Source organism: Zosterops lateralis, assembly GCF_965231275.1.
Source record: "Zosterops lateralis genome assembly, chromosome: 5".
NCBI lineage: Eukaryota > Metazoa > Chordata > Aves > Passeriformes > Zosteropidae > Zosterops > Zosterops lateralis.
In genome coordinates, this window is record NC_139766.1 from 24,575,737 (window position 1) to 24,595,250 (window position 19,514).

At 36.1% G+C, this 19,514-nt stretch overlaps 1 protein-coding gene across 1 annotated transcript in view; it reads left to right on the forward strand.

The window, feature by feature from the left end:
* GRXCR1 (glutaredoxin and cysteine rich domain containing 1) overlaps positions 1 to 2,381 on the forward strand; it is a gene marked incomplete at its 5' end in the record, with an annotated part of 36,345 nt that extends 33,964 nt beyond the window's left edge. Inside the window, 2 exons of the mRNA XM_083861596.1 lie at positions 77 to 142; positions 2,023 to 2,381. Of these exons, the coding sequence (XP_083717722.1) occupies positions 77 to 142; positions 2,023 to 2,202 (246 nt within the window). The 3' untranslated portion in view covers positions 2,203 to 2,381. The remainder of the gene's footprint in view (positions 1 to 76; positions 143 to 2,022) is intronic.
* Positions 2,382 to 19,514: the final 17,133 nt, after the last annotated feature.

Sequence of the window (19,514 nt, forward strand, 5' to 3'; positions counted from 1 at the left end):
GACCAAATCTTCTAATCATCTCAGTTTTTTTTCATGGTAAAATGGTTGACATTTTTCATCTTCTTTTTCCTATTAGGGTGCAGAGAAAATTTTACTAATGAATGAATCTGGGGAACTGCAGGATCTCTTAACCAAAATTGAGGTAATTGTATTTCTGCAAATAAATATAGGGAATTACTAGTTGTAATCAAGTAGATTTTCTTCTTTACCATTTCCTTTTCTTCTGCTATAAACTGATGATCCCAAATGCTTTTTTTTTTTACACTTTTTTTACACCCTGTTTTGGGGTGGAGGCCCCATAATGTTGTTAACTAGCCTAATGTGTGTCCTAATCTTGAGACAAAAAGTACATAAGACAAACAATGTCGGACTACAGGAAACTGATAACGACTCACTGAATACAATCACTGCTTCACTGCCTTTGGCTGTTTTTTGGTGTGTTTGGTTGGTTCGTTTTTTTCTTTCTCTCTTTTTTTTTTTTTTCCTCAAAAATGAGTTTGCTACAATTGCAAGGGGCAGTCAGGTTTCATCATTACTGGAGATGCAGAAAGTGGTTCCACAAGCTGCCATCTGTTCAAGGAGGAAATGGCCATTATTCAAGAAACTGAGCTAAAGCAATTTTGGTTTTTTTTCTTGACTTTTGTTATTTATTTTAACTACATCTATAGGTATCTGTATATTTACAAGCCTGACAAGCAATGATGAATGTAAAGATTTAAAGTATTATTCTCTTAAAGTTTTCAGTTTATTTGCAATAATGTTTAATGAAGCAAAAAATCATCAGAAATTGTGAAAGTTGGGAGCACAGCTGAGATAAAAATAAGGTTAATTTGACATTAAATATTTCCAATCATTGTCCCTGGATGAGCTGATAGCAATAGGAGCTGTTTGCCTTGTGAAGAACAGCAAGCTTATGAACTAAAGAAAAAAATGCCTTGTATGCATATTCATCTGGGTTTTCAATAGATGAATGCTATTATTAATGAGTTTCCGGAAATATTTTCTCTTTTTTTGATGGTGCTCCAGGTACTACATTTTCTGTGGATATTTTACTATACTCTGGTAACAATTTGTCACTAGTTTTTGGTGGTACATAATTCCTCAGACTAACCATAGCAGGAATTGTATGGATTTTTGTTCTTTCTTTGTGAATAAACCTGCAAAGTCCTTACTCAGCAGTGCAATGCTAAAACATGAGGTGGTAAGTACCCAAAGTGGCATACCTTTCCTTTCTCTGATTTGAACTTTAAGGCAATCATTGAATAAACTAGCCACATTTTCAGCAAGTGAAACTTAGAAGTGTCTTTGAAATCTCTTCTTCTATGCTCCACTGTCTTTAATCCAATAAAAAAATAGAGTAAATTTATTGTTTTACTTGGGAATTGGGACAGTTGAGAGGCCTTCCTTGAAGCAATTTTCTCTGGGTATAACTGTTGAACATTGATGATCTTTCTTCTTTGTGCTTAAAGCTTCAGCATTCTATGCCTGTAAATTTGAATACACCACTTACTTCCTTGAGTACTACTTGTCAGAAGCTATGAACTGCTCTTTGATATCATCAGCTTTAACTGTCATAAGTATAATATGTTCAGCACGAGCATGCAGATGCTGAAAGTCATAATATCTTAACATACAGCTCAGAAAACTTCAGTATAAACTGCCTGGAGTTTGGACTCAATCATCGCAATACCTCCTAAATTTAATCCAGATCTAAACAACATCCAAGTAATGCATGCTAAACCTATCCTTTAGGTTGCTGTTGTGGCAAGTATAAATGCAGACCACTGAGGTATAAAGTGACCAATGAACATGCAGTGAGCCTCTCTGACACTGGATGTGGTTCTGACCAAAGGAAAAGGCAGACTTACTACTCTTCCATGGTAGTTTGTCATGGGATGGGGTGGTGGATCTTGCCCAAAATGGGAACCAGGATGTGTATTTTTAGCTGTCCTGGAATCCTCATTGTCCTAGACCATATGGTGGTTGATGAGCTAACATTTTTGTCTTTCATTCTTTGAGCAGAGAGTGCAGCACCCTCAGGAGTGCCTCTCTTGTGGGGGCTTTGGTTTCCTGCCGTGCTCAGTGTGCCATGGGAGCAAGATGTCCGTGTTCCGGAACTGCTTTACAGACTCCTTCAAAGCCCTCAAGTGTACTGCCTGCAATGAGAATGGCCTCCAGCGCTGCAGGAGCTGTGCAGGCTAGAATTGGCATTTCCACATCTTCAAATTAATTTTATGGTACTGCACCAGTTTGTAATTTTTTTTTTTTTTTTTTTTTTTAGTTAAAAAAACCCTAAATTTGTCCAAAACAATCAATAAAAATCCATTTGTTGTATACTTCTGGTTTGAGCATTTGAGTTTTAGTCTTTGATTGTTGACCATACCATTTCTTTACAGAGAGATTCATAGTCTGGAAAACTTATCACATGTGAATTCCTCCTCGTTCTATATGTGATCATGATCAATCATATGTGTTTTGGAGTAATGCACTCAAAATTACAGCAAAATGAAGCTTAAACTTCAGATTATTGAGTAGTCCTGTTTTCATGATCAGTGAGACTAATGATTTTGTGATGTGGACTAGCCCAAGACTTTTTCACGTAGCACCTGACTGAAAAGTCACTAAGGCTGAATTCTGTCCTGAATTCTATGTGCCAACAGAATTGAAACATTTCTTGTAAGTCCCATGAGTCAACTTTGTCTTTTAGTACTGCTTTCTCTTTGTTACAAAATTAATGTTGTTAGATGAAGTTACAATACAAACATTTAACCTATTAAATGTTCATAACCATGGTAGTACCTTGGAGCTTTATGATTCTATATATCACAATAGACCCTATAATGATCCAGTGAGAACACCTGATTGCTTTATAAATCGCATATAAAGTAATTGAAGATAAGATTTCAGTTTTTTCAGCTTAGTAATTGTTGAAGTTTGATGACTACCCTGGCATGATTGTTTCAGGGCATGTGTTCCCCAGAAAAGCCCAGGTCAATGTCCAGACAATTCCAGTACTGTGTATACTTTTGCCAATTTTCTGCTTCCCCCACACAAGCGCGAAAGAATTAGTCAGCAATTAGTCTCAATGGACTGTGGGCTCTCCACACTGAGTATATCCAGTTTGGAAGTGCATTACCATTCAGGCACTTCCACAGAATACTTTTTAACAGGGTAACTTTAGTGAGCCATCCCCAGCTGCTCATTTTGACATTTGCACATTTGCCTTATGTTCCTTCTGTCAGTCTGCACTGGCACAAGTAGCAGAAAGGTAGTAGAAAGGAGCTTGCTGAAAATGATGTTGGCTAGAAAAGGTTTCCTTGGTAGTTATTTCACCCTGCCCAAACTGCATTAGCCGGAGTTGAGCTGTGTCCTTTATGTTTCTTGCCTCATTCTTCATAAAGTTGTGTAGACTGGGGTTTAGGTAAATGCGGTTTGCTTTACTAGATGTTTTTTACTCTGGTTGGGTACCCCATCTCCCTTCCCTCTTTCCCATATAACCTTCCTTAATGTGTCTGTGATGGAAGCTCAGTGTTTTAGGCACAGCTGTGGTATAAACCAGGATAGACACAGCTGCACAAAACATGGCTTGCAAAAACTCCCCCTCTGAAAACCTTTGTTTTTCTGATGCCTTATCTTCCTCACCTGAATCATCAGGCAACCATATTTCCTCCATGTCCTTTCCACTTGCTGTGTCTAGAGCTGATAGCTGGTGCTGAAGAGTTGGATAAGTTGAGCTTACTTATCTCTTTCAACATTTGAATCTAAGGGACTTGTGCCTATTCTATTACATATTGAATGTGCAGGCTTGAAAGTGCTTGTACGATCCCACTGCTCCTACAGATTCTACCTTAAGGCTCAGAGGAAGCATCTGGACCTTCAGCATAACATGAGAGAGACTAAATTTTATACAAAGGCCATCCATAATGCTTAGCAGCACCCCAGCTATAAAACTCTGAATTGCAGATGTGCTTACTTTTTTACTACATGGGTAAGAAGAAAAGAAAGAAAATAAATTGCCCTCTTTTATTTAATAGTCATGTGCCCTCTATTTTTGGCTAGTATTGTGGTCCAGGCTGGTATAATATGGAATGAAAGGCAGCATAAAGCAAAATACTGATGATTAGAAAGTCATAATTTCTGACACATGAAAACAAACTTTTTTAGTTTTTTAAACTTGCTATGGATCTAGAGAATGAGAACATTCACAGTAGTGAATGCTGAACTCAGGTGGCATATCCAAATTCACCCTTGAGGGAGATTACTAGTGAAGAAAATGCCAGTGCATTTGTGATACTGTAATTCCAGTCTTCACCTCGGAGAACATGTATTGCTTGATGTGATAGTTCATATCACTGTTCACCCACTGAAGTGCCATATGACCAAATTACTATGACTTGACACAGTATGTTAAACATTTTCAGTTTCATTGAAAACTAAATTCCTTCACTGACCTGAAAGAAGGGTTTGAAGCTGTTTTTCTTGCCATTCAGGCAATCAGAAAATTACTTCAGAGTAAAACAAATGCACTAAATCCAGTTTCTTTCCTGATTTATCTCCAGGGACTCTGAAAGAAATCTAGACAGACTGTCCCAGAGAAGGCTCGAGCCCTTCAGAGGCACTTAATGCCAATGAGCAAAGATAAGGCAAAACCTCCTTAGTTTTCTTTTTAGAAGGAAAAATGATGAAAGCAAAAGGTCAAGTTTTGCAGAATCTTTTTTTTCCCCCCAAGGCTCTTTATGGGAGACACAGGACCCTTAATGCTGACAAACATAGCATTCTTCAGGCACTGCATATTTGTTGGTGTACTAAAAAAAGACCTTTTCTCTCCTCTCTCATGAAATGAATTACTAGCTTTTTCTCTCCAGCTAAATTTTCCTTGTAACAGCCTGCATGGAAAACAAAACTTTTTTTTTTTTTTTTTTTTTTTTTTTTTTTTTTTTTTTTTTGAGATATTTTTACTCCATTGTTTACAATCTCTGCTAGAGTTTTGGGTCTGGCTTCTCAGCTGTCCCCAGCCATCCTAGAAACACTAAGAGAGGTAGAATGACAGCACTACAAAGGCAAGCCCAGGAGCCAGTTGAGAGATATGATGCTTTTTAGTATAAGAGAGTATCAGGCAGCTAGCAATATAGCTTTTAAGTCCATCTGAAATAAAATGAAGTATGCAACTCTGTTCTGATTTACACCAGTAAAGCATCTTTATTTCCAAGGAGTTAGCAGCCATCTCCTCTGCTATAAAAAATAAGACTCATCCAACTACATCTTTGTACAGGAAATTTTCTATTTCTAAATGCATCAAGCTCTGCTTCTCTTGTTTCTGGCCCTCATGATAAGGCAGAAGTAAGGATTCAAGTAAATGTTCTCTGCCTGACAGCTCAGCATATTGACATATATGAGAGCGAGTATCAGAGAGCAAGGTAATCCTTAGGCTGTTTCTTTGCAAAGCTCTCTATATGAGCTTAAAAAAGAGAATGGTTTGGAGTCTTCAGTCCAGTAGCTTGCAGCACTTTTCCAGTGGATTACATATCTGAGCATAGGACTGTTCTTTAACTCTGTAGAGAATTTGGCTGTCACAGGAGCAGGGGATTAGAAAATTTCTTACTCAAAATAATGAGGACCCCATAAAGCAAGGTGATCATAGTCCTTACTTTTTTTTTTTTTTTTTTCTTTGTAATGGGTTGGTTCAGAGTAATGTGTTTCTCGTTAGCACTAAAAGACTAGAAATTATAAATTTTATTTAATATTGCAGTATTTAATAAATGGATTTGGGTTTTTTCTGTTGGGGTGTGGTTTGTTCTTTTAATACATCAATGGGCATTATTTTTCTGGAGGAAATAATCTGGCCATTTTCAATATGAAATAGTGCATCTGGGAGTTGATTTCCATTCAAACTCTTTGTTTCCATGGTGTATGCTTTCTAAAGATACCTAAAACAGACAGACTGTCTTACGTGTCAACAGCCTACTGTAATAAAATATTTTATACAAATTTGAAATGGTAAGAGTTTCTGCAGGCAGTACTGCAAAAACAAGCTTGGCCTTTTATTTAAAGCTAAAAACTGCATCTGACATAGCTCTTACTGACCTCCATACTTTATTCTAAAGTTTTCTGACCTCAGACATGGTCCTGTCAAATCAGTTAGAACCATTCTACTGTTTTAAATTCCTGGTCAGCTGGGTCAGCCTATCTTCCCTTCACAAGTGAAGTGCTGTGAAATATAGAACTATGTAATTAATGCTATACTATGTATTGTATAAATTCCTCTTTAAAAGTAAGAATGTGGTGTCTTGAAACCCTCCAAGATGTTCACTCACTTGGCAATTTATTTCTCCTATCCCACTGAATTCATAATAATGAATGAGAAGGATTTGATAGCTCTTGAAATAAGACAAGTTAATTCAGGTGTAAGTAACTTGCTACTGTTGACTTTGGTAGGCTTTAAAAATTGTAACAAGAAATTATTGAGAAATTTGGAGTTTTGTTAGTGAAAATAAGGAATGAATCTTACTGACATGAGTTTCACAATTTTTATGAGTGAATACCTAATAGAAGACACTTCAGGTACTGTTCCTAGCTATTGCCACTGTATAATTGCACAAAAATGAATTGTATTCTCTTAGCCTGAGATACATTATTTGACCACAAAAGCATTCAATAGGAAATGTTTATGCCCTAAATAATTTAGTAAGGAGAAAAATTAAGATTTTTTTAGCTTACTTTAAATAATTTAGAGATGATAGTAAAGGACATTGTAATCCAACAATAATTTGAAAAGTAAAAATTATTAAAACTAAATCTTTATGTTTAATCCAATTTCTCTTTCTTCTGGCATTAATTTTCTTAGGGAGAGTGAATCAGGAAATAATTGCTTTAGAAGGAAATGACTGTGAAAAAGCACTTGCACTTTAAGCTTCTTCTAGATTATCAGCTTTGCTTTGAAAAATTGGTTTAAAATGAGTAAAAAGATTTATGAAAACCAATAAGTTTTCCACTCAAGAAAAATCACACTGCAGTAACACATATACTGCCTATGTCTCTTTGAGGTCTCATATTTCTGCTACTGGTGGGAAAAAATCATCCTATTGAAAACAAAGGCTTATTGAAAGGACTCCCCTCCATCCCAATAATCAGAAATTTATTTCAACAAAAATAATTTTCTTTTAGTGGTCCAAAATCTGGAAGTTTATATAAAAGAAATATGCTGCAGGGTAATGTTCTTTGACAGCTGATAGAGTTATATTTTGATCTACAGAAAAAGCCTGTAGTGACAACAAAAAACCAAGCAATAGTTATATGACCAGTCAGAAGAGTTGACTACAGATTGTTATTTTCATTATTGATTGTGATCTGTTCAAAGTAGGCAAATAATGATCAATAAAAATCCATCAAACATCACCATACAAACGTGAGCACTCATCAACTTACCACTTAAAAGTGGCTATTTACTTTATAAATACTTAATTTAGTGGATGCATTCTTGTCTGTCAGATATGGACAAAATTCTCTCTGATTTCAAGTCAGGTAAATTATGAATGAGTGAGGATGACAAATATACAAAACATCATCTAAATGTGAATCCTCTCTGATCTAACTCCCAATATCAACAATATATTATTTATTTGGGATTCTGCTGCTGATTTGAGCCAACATCTGAGACACTGAAAAATATCTAGACACTGCATTGCCCTCAAATTTCATTTGCACATTAATTTTCCCCATTGTATCAGATGTGGGAATAACACCCAGTAGGACAGGGATGTTGTACTCCAGCAGAAATCGTCCAAACCTGTGGGGTGATATATTTAATCCTTCTGTATCAATAGAGCTGCACAGGCAATGAATGCTTTATACTGCCTCAGGGATCTAACCAGACAGAGAGAACATCAGATCAATACTTCAGCCTGCAAAATTAAAGGACTCAGTAAAAACTTCATATATTTTTTTAAGTATAAGCACAAAGATAATAATGTCATCATCATTACTTTTATATTTGAGATATTGCAATCATTGCTTTTAACATTATAAGAAAATCATGCTGCCTCTCATTACAGCTTGATGATAATAGATGATGCTGATAAGTTTTCCTTTCCAACATAATCACTGAGTAAAATTTACTAGAACATTGTCAAGCATCAGAACTGTGCTTTTAAACATAAGTAAAATATTATTATTCTTCCCTCCATCATTGAGCCTTTCTCTCAGGATAAGCCAGAATAACCAAAGCAAGATTAGCAGAAAAATCTATCAGAAAGTTTAGTCTGTACTCCTCTTCCTTAGTGTTTTAGAGAGATGCATAAATGTGTTTTCTGTGGGATGTAGATTTTCCCAGTGGGGGTCCTTGCTATTTGATGTTGTACTTTTGTGATATCCCCAACAGTGCACACAGTGCTCTGAGACAGGTGGTGCTGTGCTGCCTTTTTCTGCATCCCATGTTCTTTTACCAGTTTGGAACATAATGATCCTAAATTTTCCAGCCTTTTCTCATGTTCTTAACTAAATGTACACATCCTGTATCAAAGAAAAGTTAAAAATTAAACCATCTCCTTTCTTTATCACCGCCAAATCTCATCCTCTAAGACATATTTCATGAGCAATATGATTTGAAAACCCTGGAATTTTTTCTGCATTTATTCTCCACTCCTTTATCAGGTCTATGATGACAATAAGTCTTTCTTATTGCAGCTTATACTTCTTGCAGTGCGTCTGATGTTCAATAATGTCAAATTTGTTATGCCACACGTTATACTTACTTTCAGACAACTTGGTATATCTACTTACTGTATGATTTATAGCCTCAGGGCCTACTCACAAATCCTATTGTCCTCTCTTGGACATTTTCTATCTTCTGTCTTTGTTGTACTATGAATTATGGTCTACAACACCATGCTATATCATAACTTGGTTTCAGATTTTGATCCCAGATCACTCTCTGCATCCCCTCTCCTTCAAACTGTTTATCTGTCCTGCTTAATAGAGATAGTTTTTCCCACCCTTCTCTCCTAAATCTTCACCTGATGTCAGCTTTGTCCTTCCGATCTCCTGACAGCCACCTCAGGGGGGCTATTAACCTACTGTAACCAACTGTCTTCATCTAATACACCTACAGAGAAACAGCATAAAGCCAAAGCAGACAGTATCTTTTCAGCTTGACTTCAGAGTGAGCTTTGTTTTTCTCAAGTTCTACTAAATCCCCAAAGCACTTTTTCCTAACATGGCATTTCATATTGATAATGACAATAATAATTATAAACTGATAAAGGACTACTTGGCTATGAATCTGAAAGTATTTTATAAACAGAGAAGATCAGTGTAACAATTCTGAATGATAAATCAGATTTAACATCCCTGTTTTAACATCTCAGCTTGCTTCAGAGGCACAGAATCTAGATCTCCAGACAAAACAAATTTTTATTGATGCCCAGATTCATGTAGATGCTATCAGGCAGAAATTGGAATACACTAAGTCTTCTATCCCTAAAATTTTTTTCTTTGAAGTATTTGTCTTTCTTAAGTATAAAGTTTTTCCAAGAGCTTTTTATCTGACCACCTAAGTCTCCAACTTTCCTTCTTTCCTTCCCCTATTGATATTATTAGACATCTAGAAATAATTAAATGTTAGATGTAGATATAATATCTGGTTTAACTTTTAATATCTAATTGTGTATTAAATCAAATATGTTGCAAAGTACATAAAAATTTTATCTTTCGGTTGCAAATTTGTTCCTAACATGAAGCAGCAGGTTCTCCATATCATCATTGTTTTTAGGGATAGATGTCAACCGTGATATGCTAGTAGGAAGTTTGGTAACTTTTTTTATCTTTATCAGTATTTGATTCTATGACATGAAATAACTATTAGTATCTTCAGCAGCCATTATATTCTGAGTGTTTTTTATGTGATAGTACAAAAGGATCAGACTATGTCTACAGAAGCAAAGATTTACTTTCATAATAATAGAGGCTATCACAATTTTTTGAAAAATTTTTCAATTTTGAGCATTGCACTTGTGACAGATTTTTTTCTCCTGTAAGTTGAAATTGAAAGTGGCTACCAGTATTTTGTCATTTCACACAGAACTATGAAAATTTTTCAGTGCATTTTCTATTGACCAAATACTAGAAAATGCATTTTATCCATGAAGGACAACTATTACCTTGATTGCAAGAGAAAGAACTTAATGACACATGCATTAGCTGGATATTTTATCTAGTTGAAAGAAAAACATCTACCACCCTTCAGGAGTGAAATAATTTATTCATTTTGCGATTAAAGGAAATCAACCAAATAAAGATTTATTAACTAACTACATTTTAGCTTTCCTACTCTCATGCACTTTTGTTCTAGAACTTGTTATCTGTGCAATCTGCTCATAATGTTTGCTTTCATTTGAAGGAAGATTATGAAAAACTGGAAGCATTATTTTTACCACAAATGACATCAGTTACAGCCTAAGCCCTCACCAAAACTTAGAAAAGTAAAGCCTTATTTTTATTCCTTTTTTTCTGAAGAAAATAACTTGAACATTTATATCATTGTACTCAGCAACTGATTTTGCTACTCTCACAATGCCACATGCCATTCTCATTTTTATTGCAAAATTCTCAGAAGTGGGCCTCAAGTGGAAGAACCTTTTCCTTGCACAATACTTACGAGTTGCTTTAGGCTCTACTGGAGCAGACTAGTTAACATTCTCCATTAGCACTTTTAGTCCTCTGCAAGACTTGGGGAAAGACTGCAGCACTTCAGCACAGGTTTTGGGTATTGTGTCATGTCCTACATGCAACCATGCCTTCTGCAGCCCACTGTGAGTGAGTTTTAGATGCTGTAGCACACATTGACATCTCTCCTAATGTGCCTCTGTGAAATGGCCAAAATCTGTGCCATAGCTAGGAACACATGGTAGATCTTAGGCAAGGTTTCTGTGTTTCACAAAATAAACTTAACTACCTGTAATGTTACCCAACCCAAACATGATTACCTTGATTTTTTTGTTACAGTTTTGAAGTATCTTCTTCTAGCATTTTACTTTAGATGATCTATTTTAAGCTTAGAAATTCCTACTAGTAAGTGTGGATAGACCTACAGCTTATAAAAGGACTTCAAATAAGAAACAAAAACTTCCATTCACACCTGAAAATAAAAATAAAATGCAATCTTTTCTGTTTAGAATGAGAGCTTGTATACCTTCAGTTCTATTTTATCTGTAACCACTTAATTTCAGAAAAAAATGCGCAGCGGAACATTTTTATCTATAAAAAATATATATTTAAACAGTAGCAGTGTTTAAATTTATTGAGAAGAAGATATCTAGTAGTTTATTTGCTGCAAGAACACCAGAGTTATTTATCGTAGACCATATGCATTCATGAAGGCTGGAGGACAATCCTTCTCACAAGGTCCCGTGTTCAGCCATGTACCTCTAACGTTCTCCAATAACATTCCATCTAGAAATATTTAAATGCCAGTTCTTACAGATGAAAGACGTTATACCAACTCAGGTTCTAAATTAGTGAAATTTAGCCTGTTAAGTGAAGAAAAAACAACAAAGAAAAATCTTGCCCAGAACAAACATAAGCTGTGTATTCAGTTATTTTTTTCATATATCCTTAAAATAACCACAAATAAAAGTCCCCCCACAAATCCATAAGTTCACATTAGTCACTTAATAATAATAAAAATCATGCCATTTCAAACATTTCCCATATATTTATCTGGTAGTTTTCCAACCTTTTAGTCACTGCCCAAAGGACAGGCTCTTCACAACCTTTCTTTTCTCTTGCTCATATGCATCTCATCTCAATGACAGACTGAATGCTTTGTCTTCCACTATGTTCTCAGTGGCACAACCTAACAGTGTCTTACACAGGCCTCACACCTCTGTCTCTGAAGTTGTAGAAGGGTCCTTGCTACATTTTACTATGTCTGCTTACTTCTTAGGTTTTCTTTCTATTATGGACATTCTTCACTAATTTTCTTTCTTTTATACCAAAGAACCTTGAAATTTTCACAGAGACCTGGGTTTGCCCTTGTTGAGAGAAAATGCAAAGAACCTTTCTGGTCTGTGCTGAGGCAGGTTAACTTTAGACTCATTACTCCTTGGATAGGGAATGATATGAAATGATGTGGTCTTGCCTAATTTGTTGCTTTCTGGACTATTTTTTGTTCTGGAAGGGAACTATAAAACAATCCGAGTCAATCTTGCTACTTGAAAAGCGTCCCTGTGAAGTACAGCTAGGGGAAAAGTTGGCTTTGGCATTTGCTTCTTGACCAGTTTCCTTTAGGTAACCTTGATTTATTTCTAATTCCTACAGTGTCAGAAATCCACCTAGGATAATTAAAGAAGCAAAAGTTTTGTGTCCTGTATCAAAGCTACATTATGTAACAGTTAAATTCCTAATGATTTGGGTAGTGAAAAGGTTCCTTTGCTGCAAAGCATTACTGGCATCACAGGCTCTTTGTGTAAATGAGGAATAATTTTTTCTTTCCATTAGAATGAATTCATTTTTTAATGACAGGGAAAATTACCCTGATTAAATTTATCACAACCTTATAACAAATGGAAATTTCTGCCTCAGTCCAGAGTCAGTGATCATGTTAAATGCTCATTGAAACTAAGAGGATTCTCCAAAATGGCGTTTCAGTAGCTTTGATGTGCAACTGCACTAAAAGAGTCACATCTCTGATGACATGGTGGTTTCATGTTGCCTGTAAGGAAAAACAATGAAGTTGAGTTGCATTCTAATATTACCTGTGAATGTTCCTGCTGTGAAATTGTGCTGTTACTGTTAATTTTTTTCTTTCTGTCCTATGATATTGGAACAAATCACCGTCCAGTATAAAGAAATTCATAATAGCTACACCAGAAACCACATCCTTTCTCCCTAATATAACCTAATCTATGCTTTTATTTTGTTTTTCCTGGGGAGGAAAAGGACTGAGTAGAGTAGCCCTAAACTAGAAGTAGTTTCTTAGGCAACCAGGAATAGACAGTAAGACTGTGAGACTTGTAACGGGAAAAAATATACATGATACTGTAGTTTCTTTAAGTTACGCTGTGCAGCCTTTTATTGAGTTTCTAGCAAGTTTACAATTTTTAGCACTGTACCTTCTGCTGCAAACTTTGTATTACTGTAGGAGATCTACAGTAGCTGAACTTGGAAATGTAGTTTTAGAATAGATTTTTGGCAGCACTGAGTTCTTTAACAAGAGAAAGGATTTGAGACTGCACACAGTAATAGCTGTAGATAAGAGACTGGGCAGAAATGCTGCCTAGGTGCCTTCAAAGTTATTTGATCTGGAGGTAGTCATTTGTTGGTCTATTTTAACTTCATGGGAAAAGGTAATGGAATCCTGAAAAGTATTGCTGGAAAATGAGAGCCTGCACAAAATAATCATGCAAAGATCATGTCTTCTGGATTGAATACAACAGAAATTCTGGCACAGAACAAGTGATGTTGAAAGGCTTTTAAATCAATCCTAAAATAATTGGCATTACAACCTCAGAGGCAGAAGTTGTATTTATTTCTAAGGAAAGTAGAGATGTATTTGAGGAAGAATGATTAACCAAAAGTTGTCACTGCATGTCTCTAATAATGATAAATATATACATAATGTAAGTAAAATGGAGACTGCTGCAAATGAAAAGTGTGATGAGCAGTACTGAACAGGCAGTGAAGCCATCCCTGTTTTGTAATGATGATAATTTCCTTTGGATTTTAAGTTCCTGATGAAAAGTAGATGCTGATTCCACCTCTCTGAATTTAGGGGATTGCTCTCTCTAATTTCAGCTGCTCTAAGCTTTAAGTGCATATCATATATCACAAGAGATCACAAGTTGGATGAGCTGGCTGAATTTCAATGATGCAGTGGAAGAAATCCCCTTTGAGAGGGTTCCTGGTGATCCAGTGCCATAACTCAAATGACAAAGCTATGCAAATAAGCATCACTTGTCCCTAAATGTTTATATGTATTTTCTTGGAAGAAAATGCTTTCTGCTTAAATTTTTCACGCCTCTTGTCTCACATGGCCATAGCACCTGAATTTATATCAGGCCCTGGCCTATTACACTACTCAGTATATCAATCTGAAATGGGACACAGGGGAACTATGTAACCTCTGCAATATGACACACATTGGAGCCATTATGTCAGCAAGTCATGATGTCTGTGGAAGGCAAATAAATTAGTGACTGTCAAAAGAAACTAATGCTGGCCTCAATTTTTAAGGTACCTTGTCAACTTTGGCACACATTTATTATCGACCTAGAAATCAAAAATAATGGTTCATAGTATATTGGAGATTTGTCTGGTTTTCCATCCTCAGAGACAATATAGTAAGAATCAAGGAATGAAAATAAATAATTTGTCAATTGCTAAATCCTTTAAACATAGTGAAATAAGTAAGTATTACAAGCAAAGTGTACTTTTTGTCATCTTGAACAATAACAGCAACAACAACAAAAAACAAACAAGCAAGTAGACAGGATTTTACCAGTAGGGCAATACAAGAGACTGATTGTTCACAGTAAATAGAAGAGCAAGATGAGATTTCATAACTAAAATGATTATTTCAAATATATTACATAAGTTTAAAGGCTTGAAGAAAGAGAAAAATAATAACCCCCTCTTCTAATAAATTCTAAAATCTCAAAGCTGAGGCTGCTCTTCTCTTCTCATTTCTTTAGTCTTTTAGAAAATCCAAGCTTATTGGCAGAGCTGTTGAGTGCCTTTAGCTTGAGCACCACTTGAAGGATTTCTTGAAGCACCTTTCAGAAAGGTCCAAAGTGAGGATATAAGAGAACTGAAGTGCTCCCCTTTGCTTTCTCACCACTGTTCTGGATTATTAAAGTGGAAAAAAGATTGGAAATAACCTGTTGTTAGCAGGATGGTGATAATTGTCTCTTAAATCTGTGTCATTTCTTATGAGTGCCTCATGTTTGATTTTCCTCACTTGGAAAGCACAAAGTTATGTGTAGGTTGAGATACAGTCAAAAGCTCCTTCATATGGTTTGTGCTGCCAACATTCACATCACGACAGCCATTTCTGGAAGTATGAAACACATGGCTTGTAGTGCTGGCAGTGAACCACAGGGATTAGAAGAAATATTGCCAACAGTATACAAGGAAACAGTGATACCACAACTTTGATTAAAACAGCACCTGGAGGACAGAAGAGGAAAATGTTCTTGCTAGTACTGCTGTAAATGAGAACCCAGCAGAATAGGTAGATGTCCATATGGGAAATGTTGTATATTATCAATGAACTTCTTTCCTGAAAGCATTTTATTGTCAAGAGTTTTACAGATACCAGAAGCAATTCAAAATGGTTAGAAAGCTCCTTAATGACTATATTGTTCACACATTGGGCAAAATTTGTGGTCACACTGAGACATCTAGTGATATTATGGACATGTTCTTACACAGTGTTACAGTACACTTTTGTAATATTTTTGTCTTTTCTGACAATAAAAAATTCACAAGAGTAAAAAATCTACAAGAAACTGGCTGAATTTGCTGGTTGTTCAAGAGTGTTTTCTGCAGTCCCAGTTGTTTCTGTCCCAGGCAATTCAGCTCTGTAAACTTATCTTCAAGCTCTCTTTCATCATGATGGCAAATTTGTCATTGCTTTTCCCAAAGCTGCTCTTGCTTCTTGAGGGCTAAATCTGTGTACCATGATGTAAGAGGGAAAGATCTGTTTACTTGCCTGCTGCTTTCTCCTCTGGCAGCACAATTCCCTGCTTCCCTGTTCTGTTACTGAGAAAGCTTGTGTCACTTTGATCAAAAATGAATAATAAGAAAAAGGCACAGTAATATAAGAGAAACAATTTCTGTTTGAATAAGAAAGAGAATCTGTAGTTCCCAAAAATCTTCAGGACACCATAAATTTAAAAGTGGAGGACAAAGCCTCCAGCTCTGGAACAGTGGTTTTATGTTGTCTCAAGAATAATTAGCTGTCTGTGGAAGAGGGCTGCTCTTTTTCACAGGACATATATTACACTGAGACAATCCAAACAACATTACTACTGGACAAGGAGAAGTCTGGTGAGCATCAGCAGTAGCTGAGGACTTTCATTCACGAGCAGTTACACAGAAAGAGAGGTACCCTTGGTTGAGATTAAAGGGATAAATAATGAACAGACTCAAAAGGGAGCTACTTCTTTTGCTCTAATGTCTTTAAGCCATAGCTTAAAAGAGTCTGCTTCAAAGAAATAGCCTTCTTCAGTGAGTCAACCTTTTCCAACCCAGAAAAAATAAACAGCTAAATTCTTGTGGTGTTTTCTCTTCCAACCCATGAAAATATTACTGCATTTAGGCTAGCAAAAATGCACTAAAATAAAATTTTAAATTCTCATGATTATTTGGATGATGTAAAAAGTTTTGAAAATGTAAGAGTGTTTGGACAACTGTAAATATGTGTGTATAATTTTTTCCAAAATGAAACTATGTCTCAAGATATCTTAAGTAGGACATGGGTATGTTAATTATAGACCAAAAAAAAATAATATATGGAGGAAATGGATGTACCACTCGTATAACATCTAAAAGTATAAATACAGATATAAAAAAATTTTACACCATGGACAACCATATGGGCCTCTTTAAGCCTTTTCAATCCTTCGATATGCATCATCATTTTCATATTTAGAGTGCATGCTCTTTAGGGCACTGAATCATCCCTTACAATTTATGTTAAATATATGTATATTGGAGGAAGTGCAATAAATAACTAGAATATTTACAAATAATGTTATATTTATATGATATTTGATTTTTTATGAGGTCTTAGAGCCCCTCTAAGAGTTCAATAAACAAGACTGATCATGACATGGTAAGACAGAGACTATTTTGCCTCCAGACTTGGTTCTGAAACACAACCAAACTAGAACATTATCTTTACATGGCATTTCTGTATTCTGGGAAGATGTGGTAGATTATAAAGAAGTTGATGAGTTCATGTAGGAAGTTATCAAAGTAGAACTGTTTCTCTATAAAAAATAATTATTGTAAACAGAGAAAATGTGAAAATATATTGATCACTGATGATATTATGAACCACAGATGAAAAGGTAAAAGAAAATGTGCTTGTATGGAATAACATATTACCACAATTTTTATTTTCCCCCAGTAAAAACAAATCCTGCTACTGCAGTTTTCATTTGGCAGTGAAGATAAATTCATATCAGATAAATGTTTTAATAGTACTAAGCTGGGGGCATGCAAAGACTTTCGGCTCTCCTATATGGAGGAAAAAAAATCTGTTTCTGTTCCTAATTTCAAACCAGTGCTGTTATTCGTTTTCCCTTTTTTTCCTTCCTCCATCACCAAATTCTACCCTCAGCAGGCACAGCCCTTCAAAGACAAAAATTACTCTATGGCATACTGGGGTGCTGTAATTCCCACAGAAACACCACTGAGTAAAAAAACCCTGTTGGTATAAAACCTGCTGGTCATTAGGGATGACTTGGAGAGCATTTTGCCTTTAACAGTTTCATCCCTTGCCAGACTATAATTCACTTGCATTTTTGTGGACAACTTCATCCATGTAAGACTCTGACCTTATTGAATACTACCATGCTATAAGACTTTCTGAACTGTATGATCATAATTGATTGATACAGGGGAGCAGAAAGACAACAGAGCCATTATACTGATTATTTTGCTGTCTGCTAGGAGATAAAATGACTGGCAGCATCTTTGTAAATAATTTTTACATGCCTTTGAAAGACAGCAAGCCAAAGAGCAAGTAGCCTTAACCAGCAGAAATCCACAAAAAAACCCCACAGAAAGGCAACTGTAGTAAAAAGGTGTTTAGGCCAGGATTGTCAGTCAGTCCAGCCCTTGTTTTTGTGAATAGGAGGGTGCATATACCAGGGACTGATTTTAAAATCCAGGCCTTGCTGGCACGGAGCACTGGGAAAGTGATTCCCATTTAGCACTTTATTGGGGACACTGACAGGAATATGACAACTATAATGCAACACAGGAAGAACCAGGTGTTTTTTGCTGTGTACAGTAAGTTATCTGGATCACATAATAAAGCACAAAGGAAGACCAAAGACAATTTGAGCACAGCTTTGGTGTTACACTGGAGGCAATGGTGTTTCAGTGAAGGAAGTCCACATGAGCAGGACTGATATTGCTGTGCAAGTTGTGCAAGAGGAGTGGAAATGAAAACTGCCTTGCCACAGCACATAAAGGTCAGCATACATTGGTTGAGTCAGTGTGTGGTCACATTGGGACCAGCTGGTTATAAGGAATTTAATAGGCTTTGGCAAAATTTGGGAAAAGACAGATGTTTCAGAGCTGGCTGTGTTCCTGTAGCATGATTGTCACAGTGTAATTTCCCACTGGTGTGTTTCACATCCTCGGAAGCCCAATTAGCCAATGAAGCTTTGCTTGCAGCAGGCAGAACTAAGAATGCAGTGGTTTTCCCCTGAGCAGCTACTTTCTTGTTTTACGCATGCAAAGAAAAATAAAAACTTGTCTTTTTCAGTTAACTGAGTCATAGCACCAGCACTTCATACTAGCAAATCTTTAAAAAGAGGCTGTTCTGTATATTCCTGATATCTCATATCTCCAGAGCACTCTAATGTTTTCCTTCCAAAATGACACTCTCAGGATTTTTTCTCCGTTTTTCTGGGAAGCATATAGCTTTATACCTAACTCAATGTCCCCTTCTCCAAGCCATTTCCAAAACACACTTTTTTCTTTTGCTGTATAGCTTTATGACCACTATTTTCAGGGTCTTAATCCTCTCATCCAGATGAGTCTGCTTACTTTTCTTCCCTGAACTCTCCTGTTCCCCTTATCTCGACCAAAATCAGATATACTGCAGCCCAGTCCAAATATAGAACATTTTAAAATTCTTCACAGAGTTCAGGGAAGACACCAGAGGCACTCTGCCCTTTGCAAGCTGGTCTGGATATTCTACCTCTTTCACATGGATGAAAATGTGTTGAACACTGCATCGATTAATGAACAAATGTGACAGTAGAAGGTTTATATTCTTCCTCTTATTGTCAGAGAAACAGTCTTCTAGTTTTCTCCTTCCTTTCTCCAAGTTATGCACTTGAACTTTTGCTAGTGGTGCTCTGAGGGACATTAACTGTTTTATTGGTATCAGTTGCCTTATATTGAGTTCGCCCACCAACATTTTGTGTCTGTATAAGCTTGTACATTGCCAAAGGTACTGTGAAGATACTTCTCATGAAACCCTCTGGAGTGTTTTAGAGAATGTTGTCCATTAACACAGGATCCATGTAGGAAATGAATTTTATTATTCCTATTCAATGGTAACAAGATGTAAAGATCAGCATTTTGAGATGGATTATGAACACACAATCAATCGAAAATATCTACTGCCACTCCAGATGACTTCAAAATGCAAACGAACAGTGCTAACTTCTTCATCTTCAGAATCCAAAGGCCTTGAGGGAGAATAGTTCTTAGTCTTGGCAGCAAACCTAGAGCAGGCCTCTACAGTGAAACAAAAGAAACACACACAGAAAGTGCAC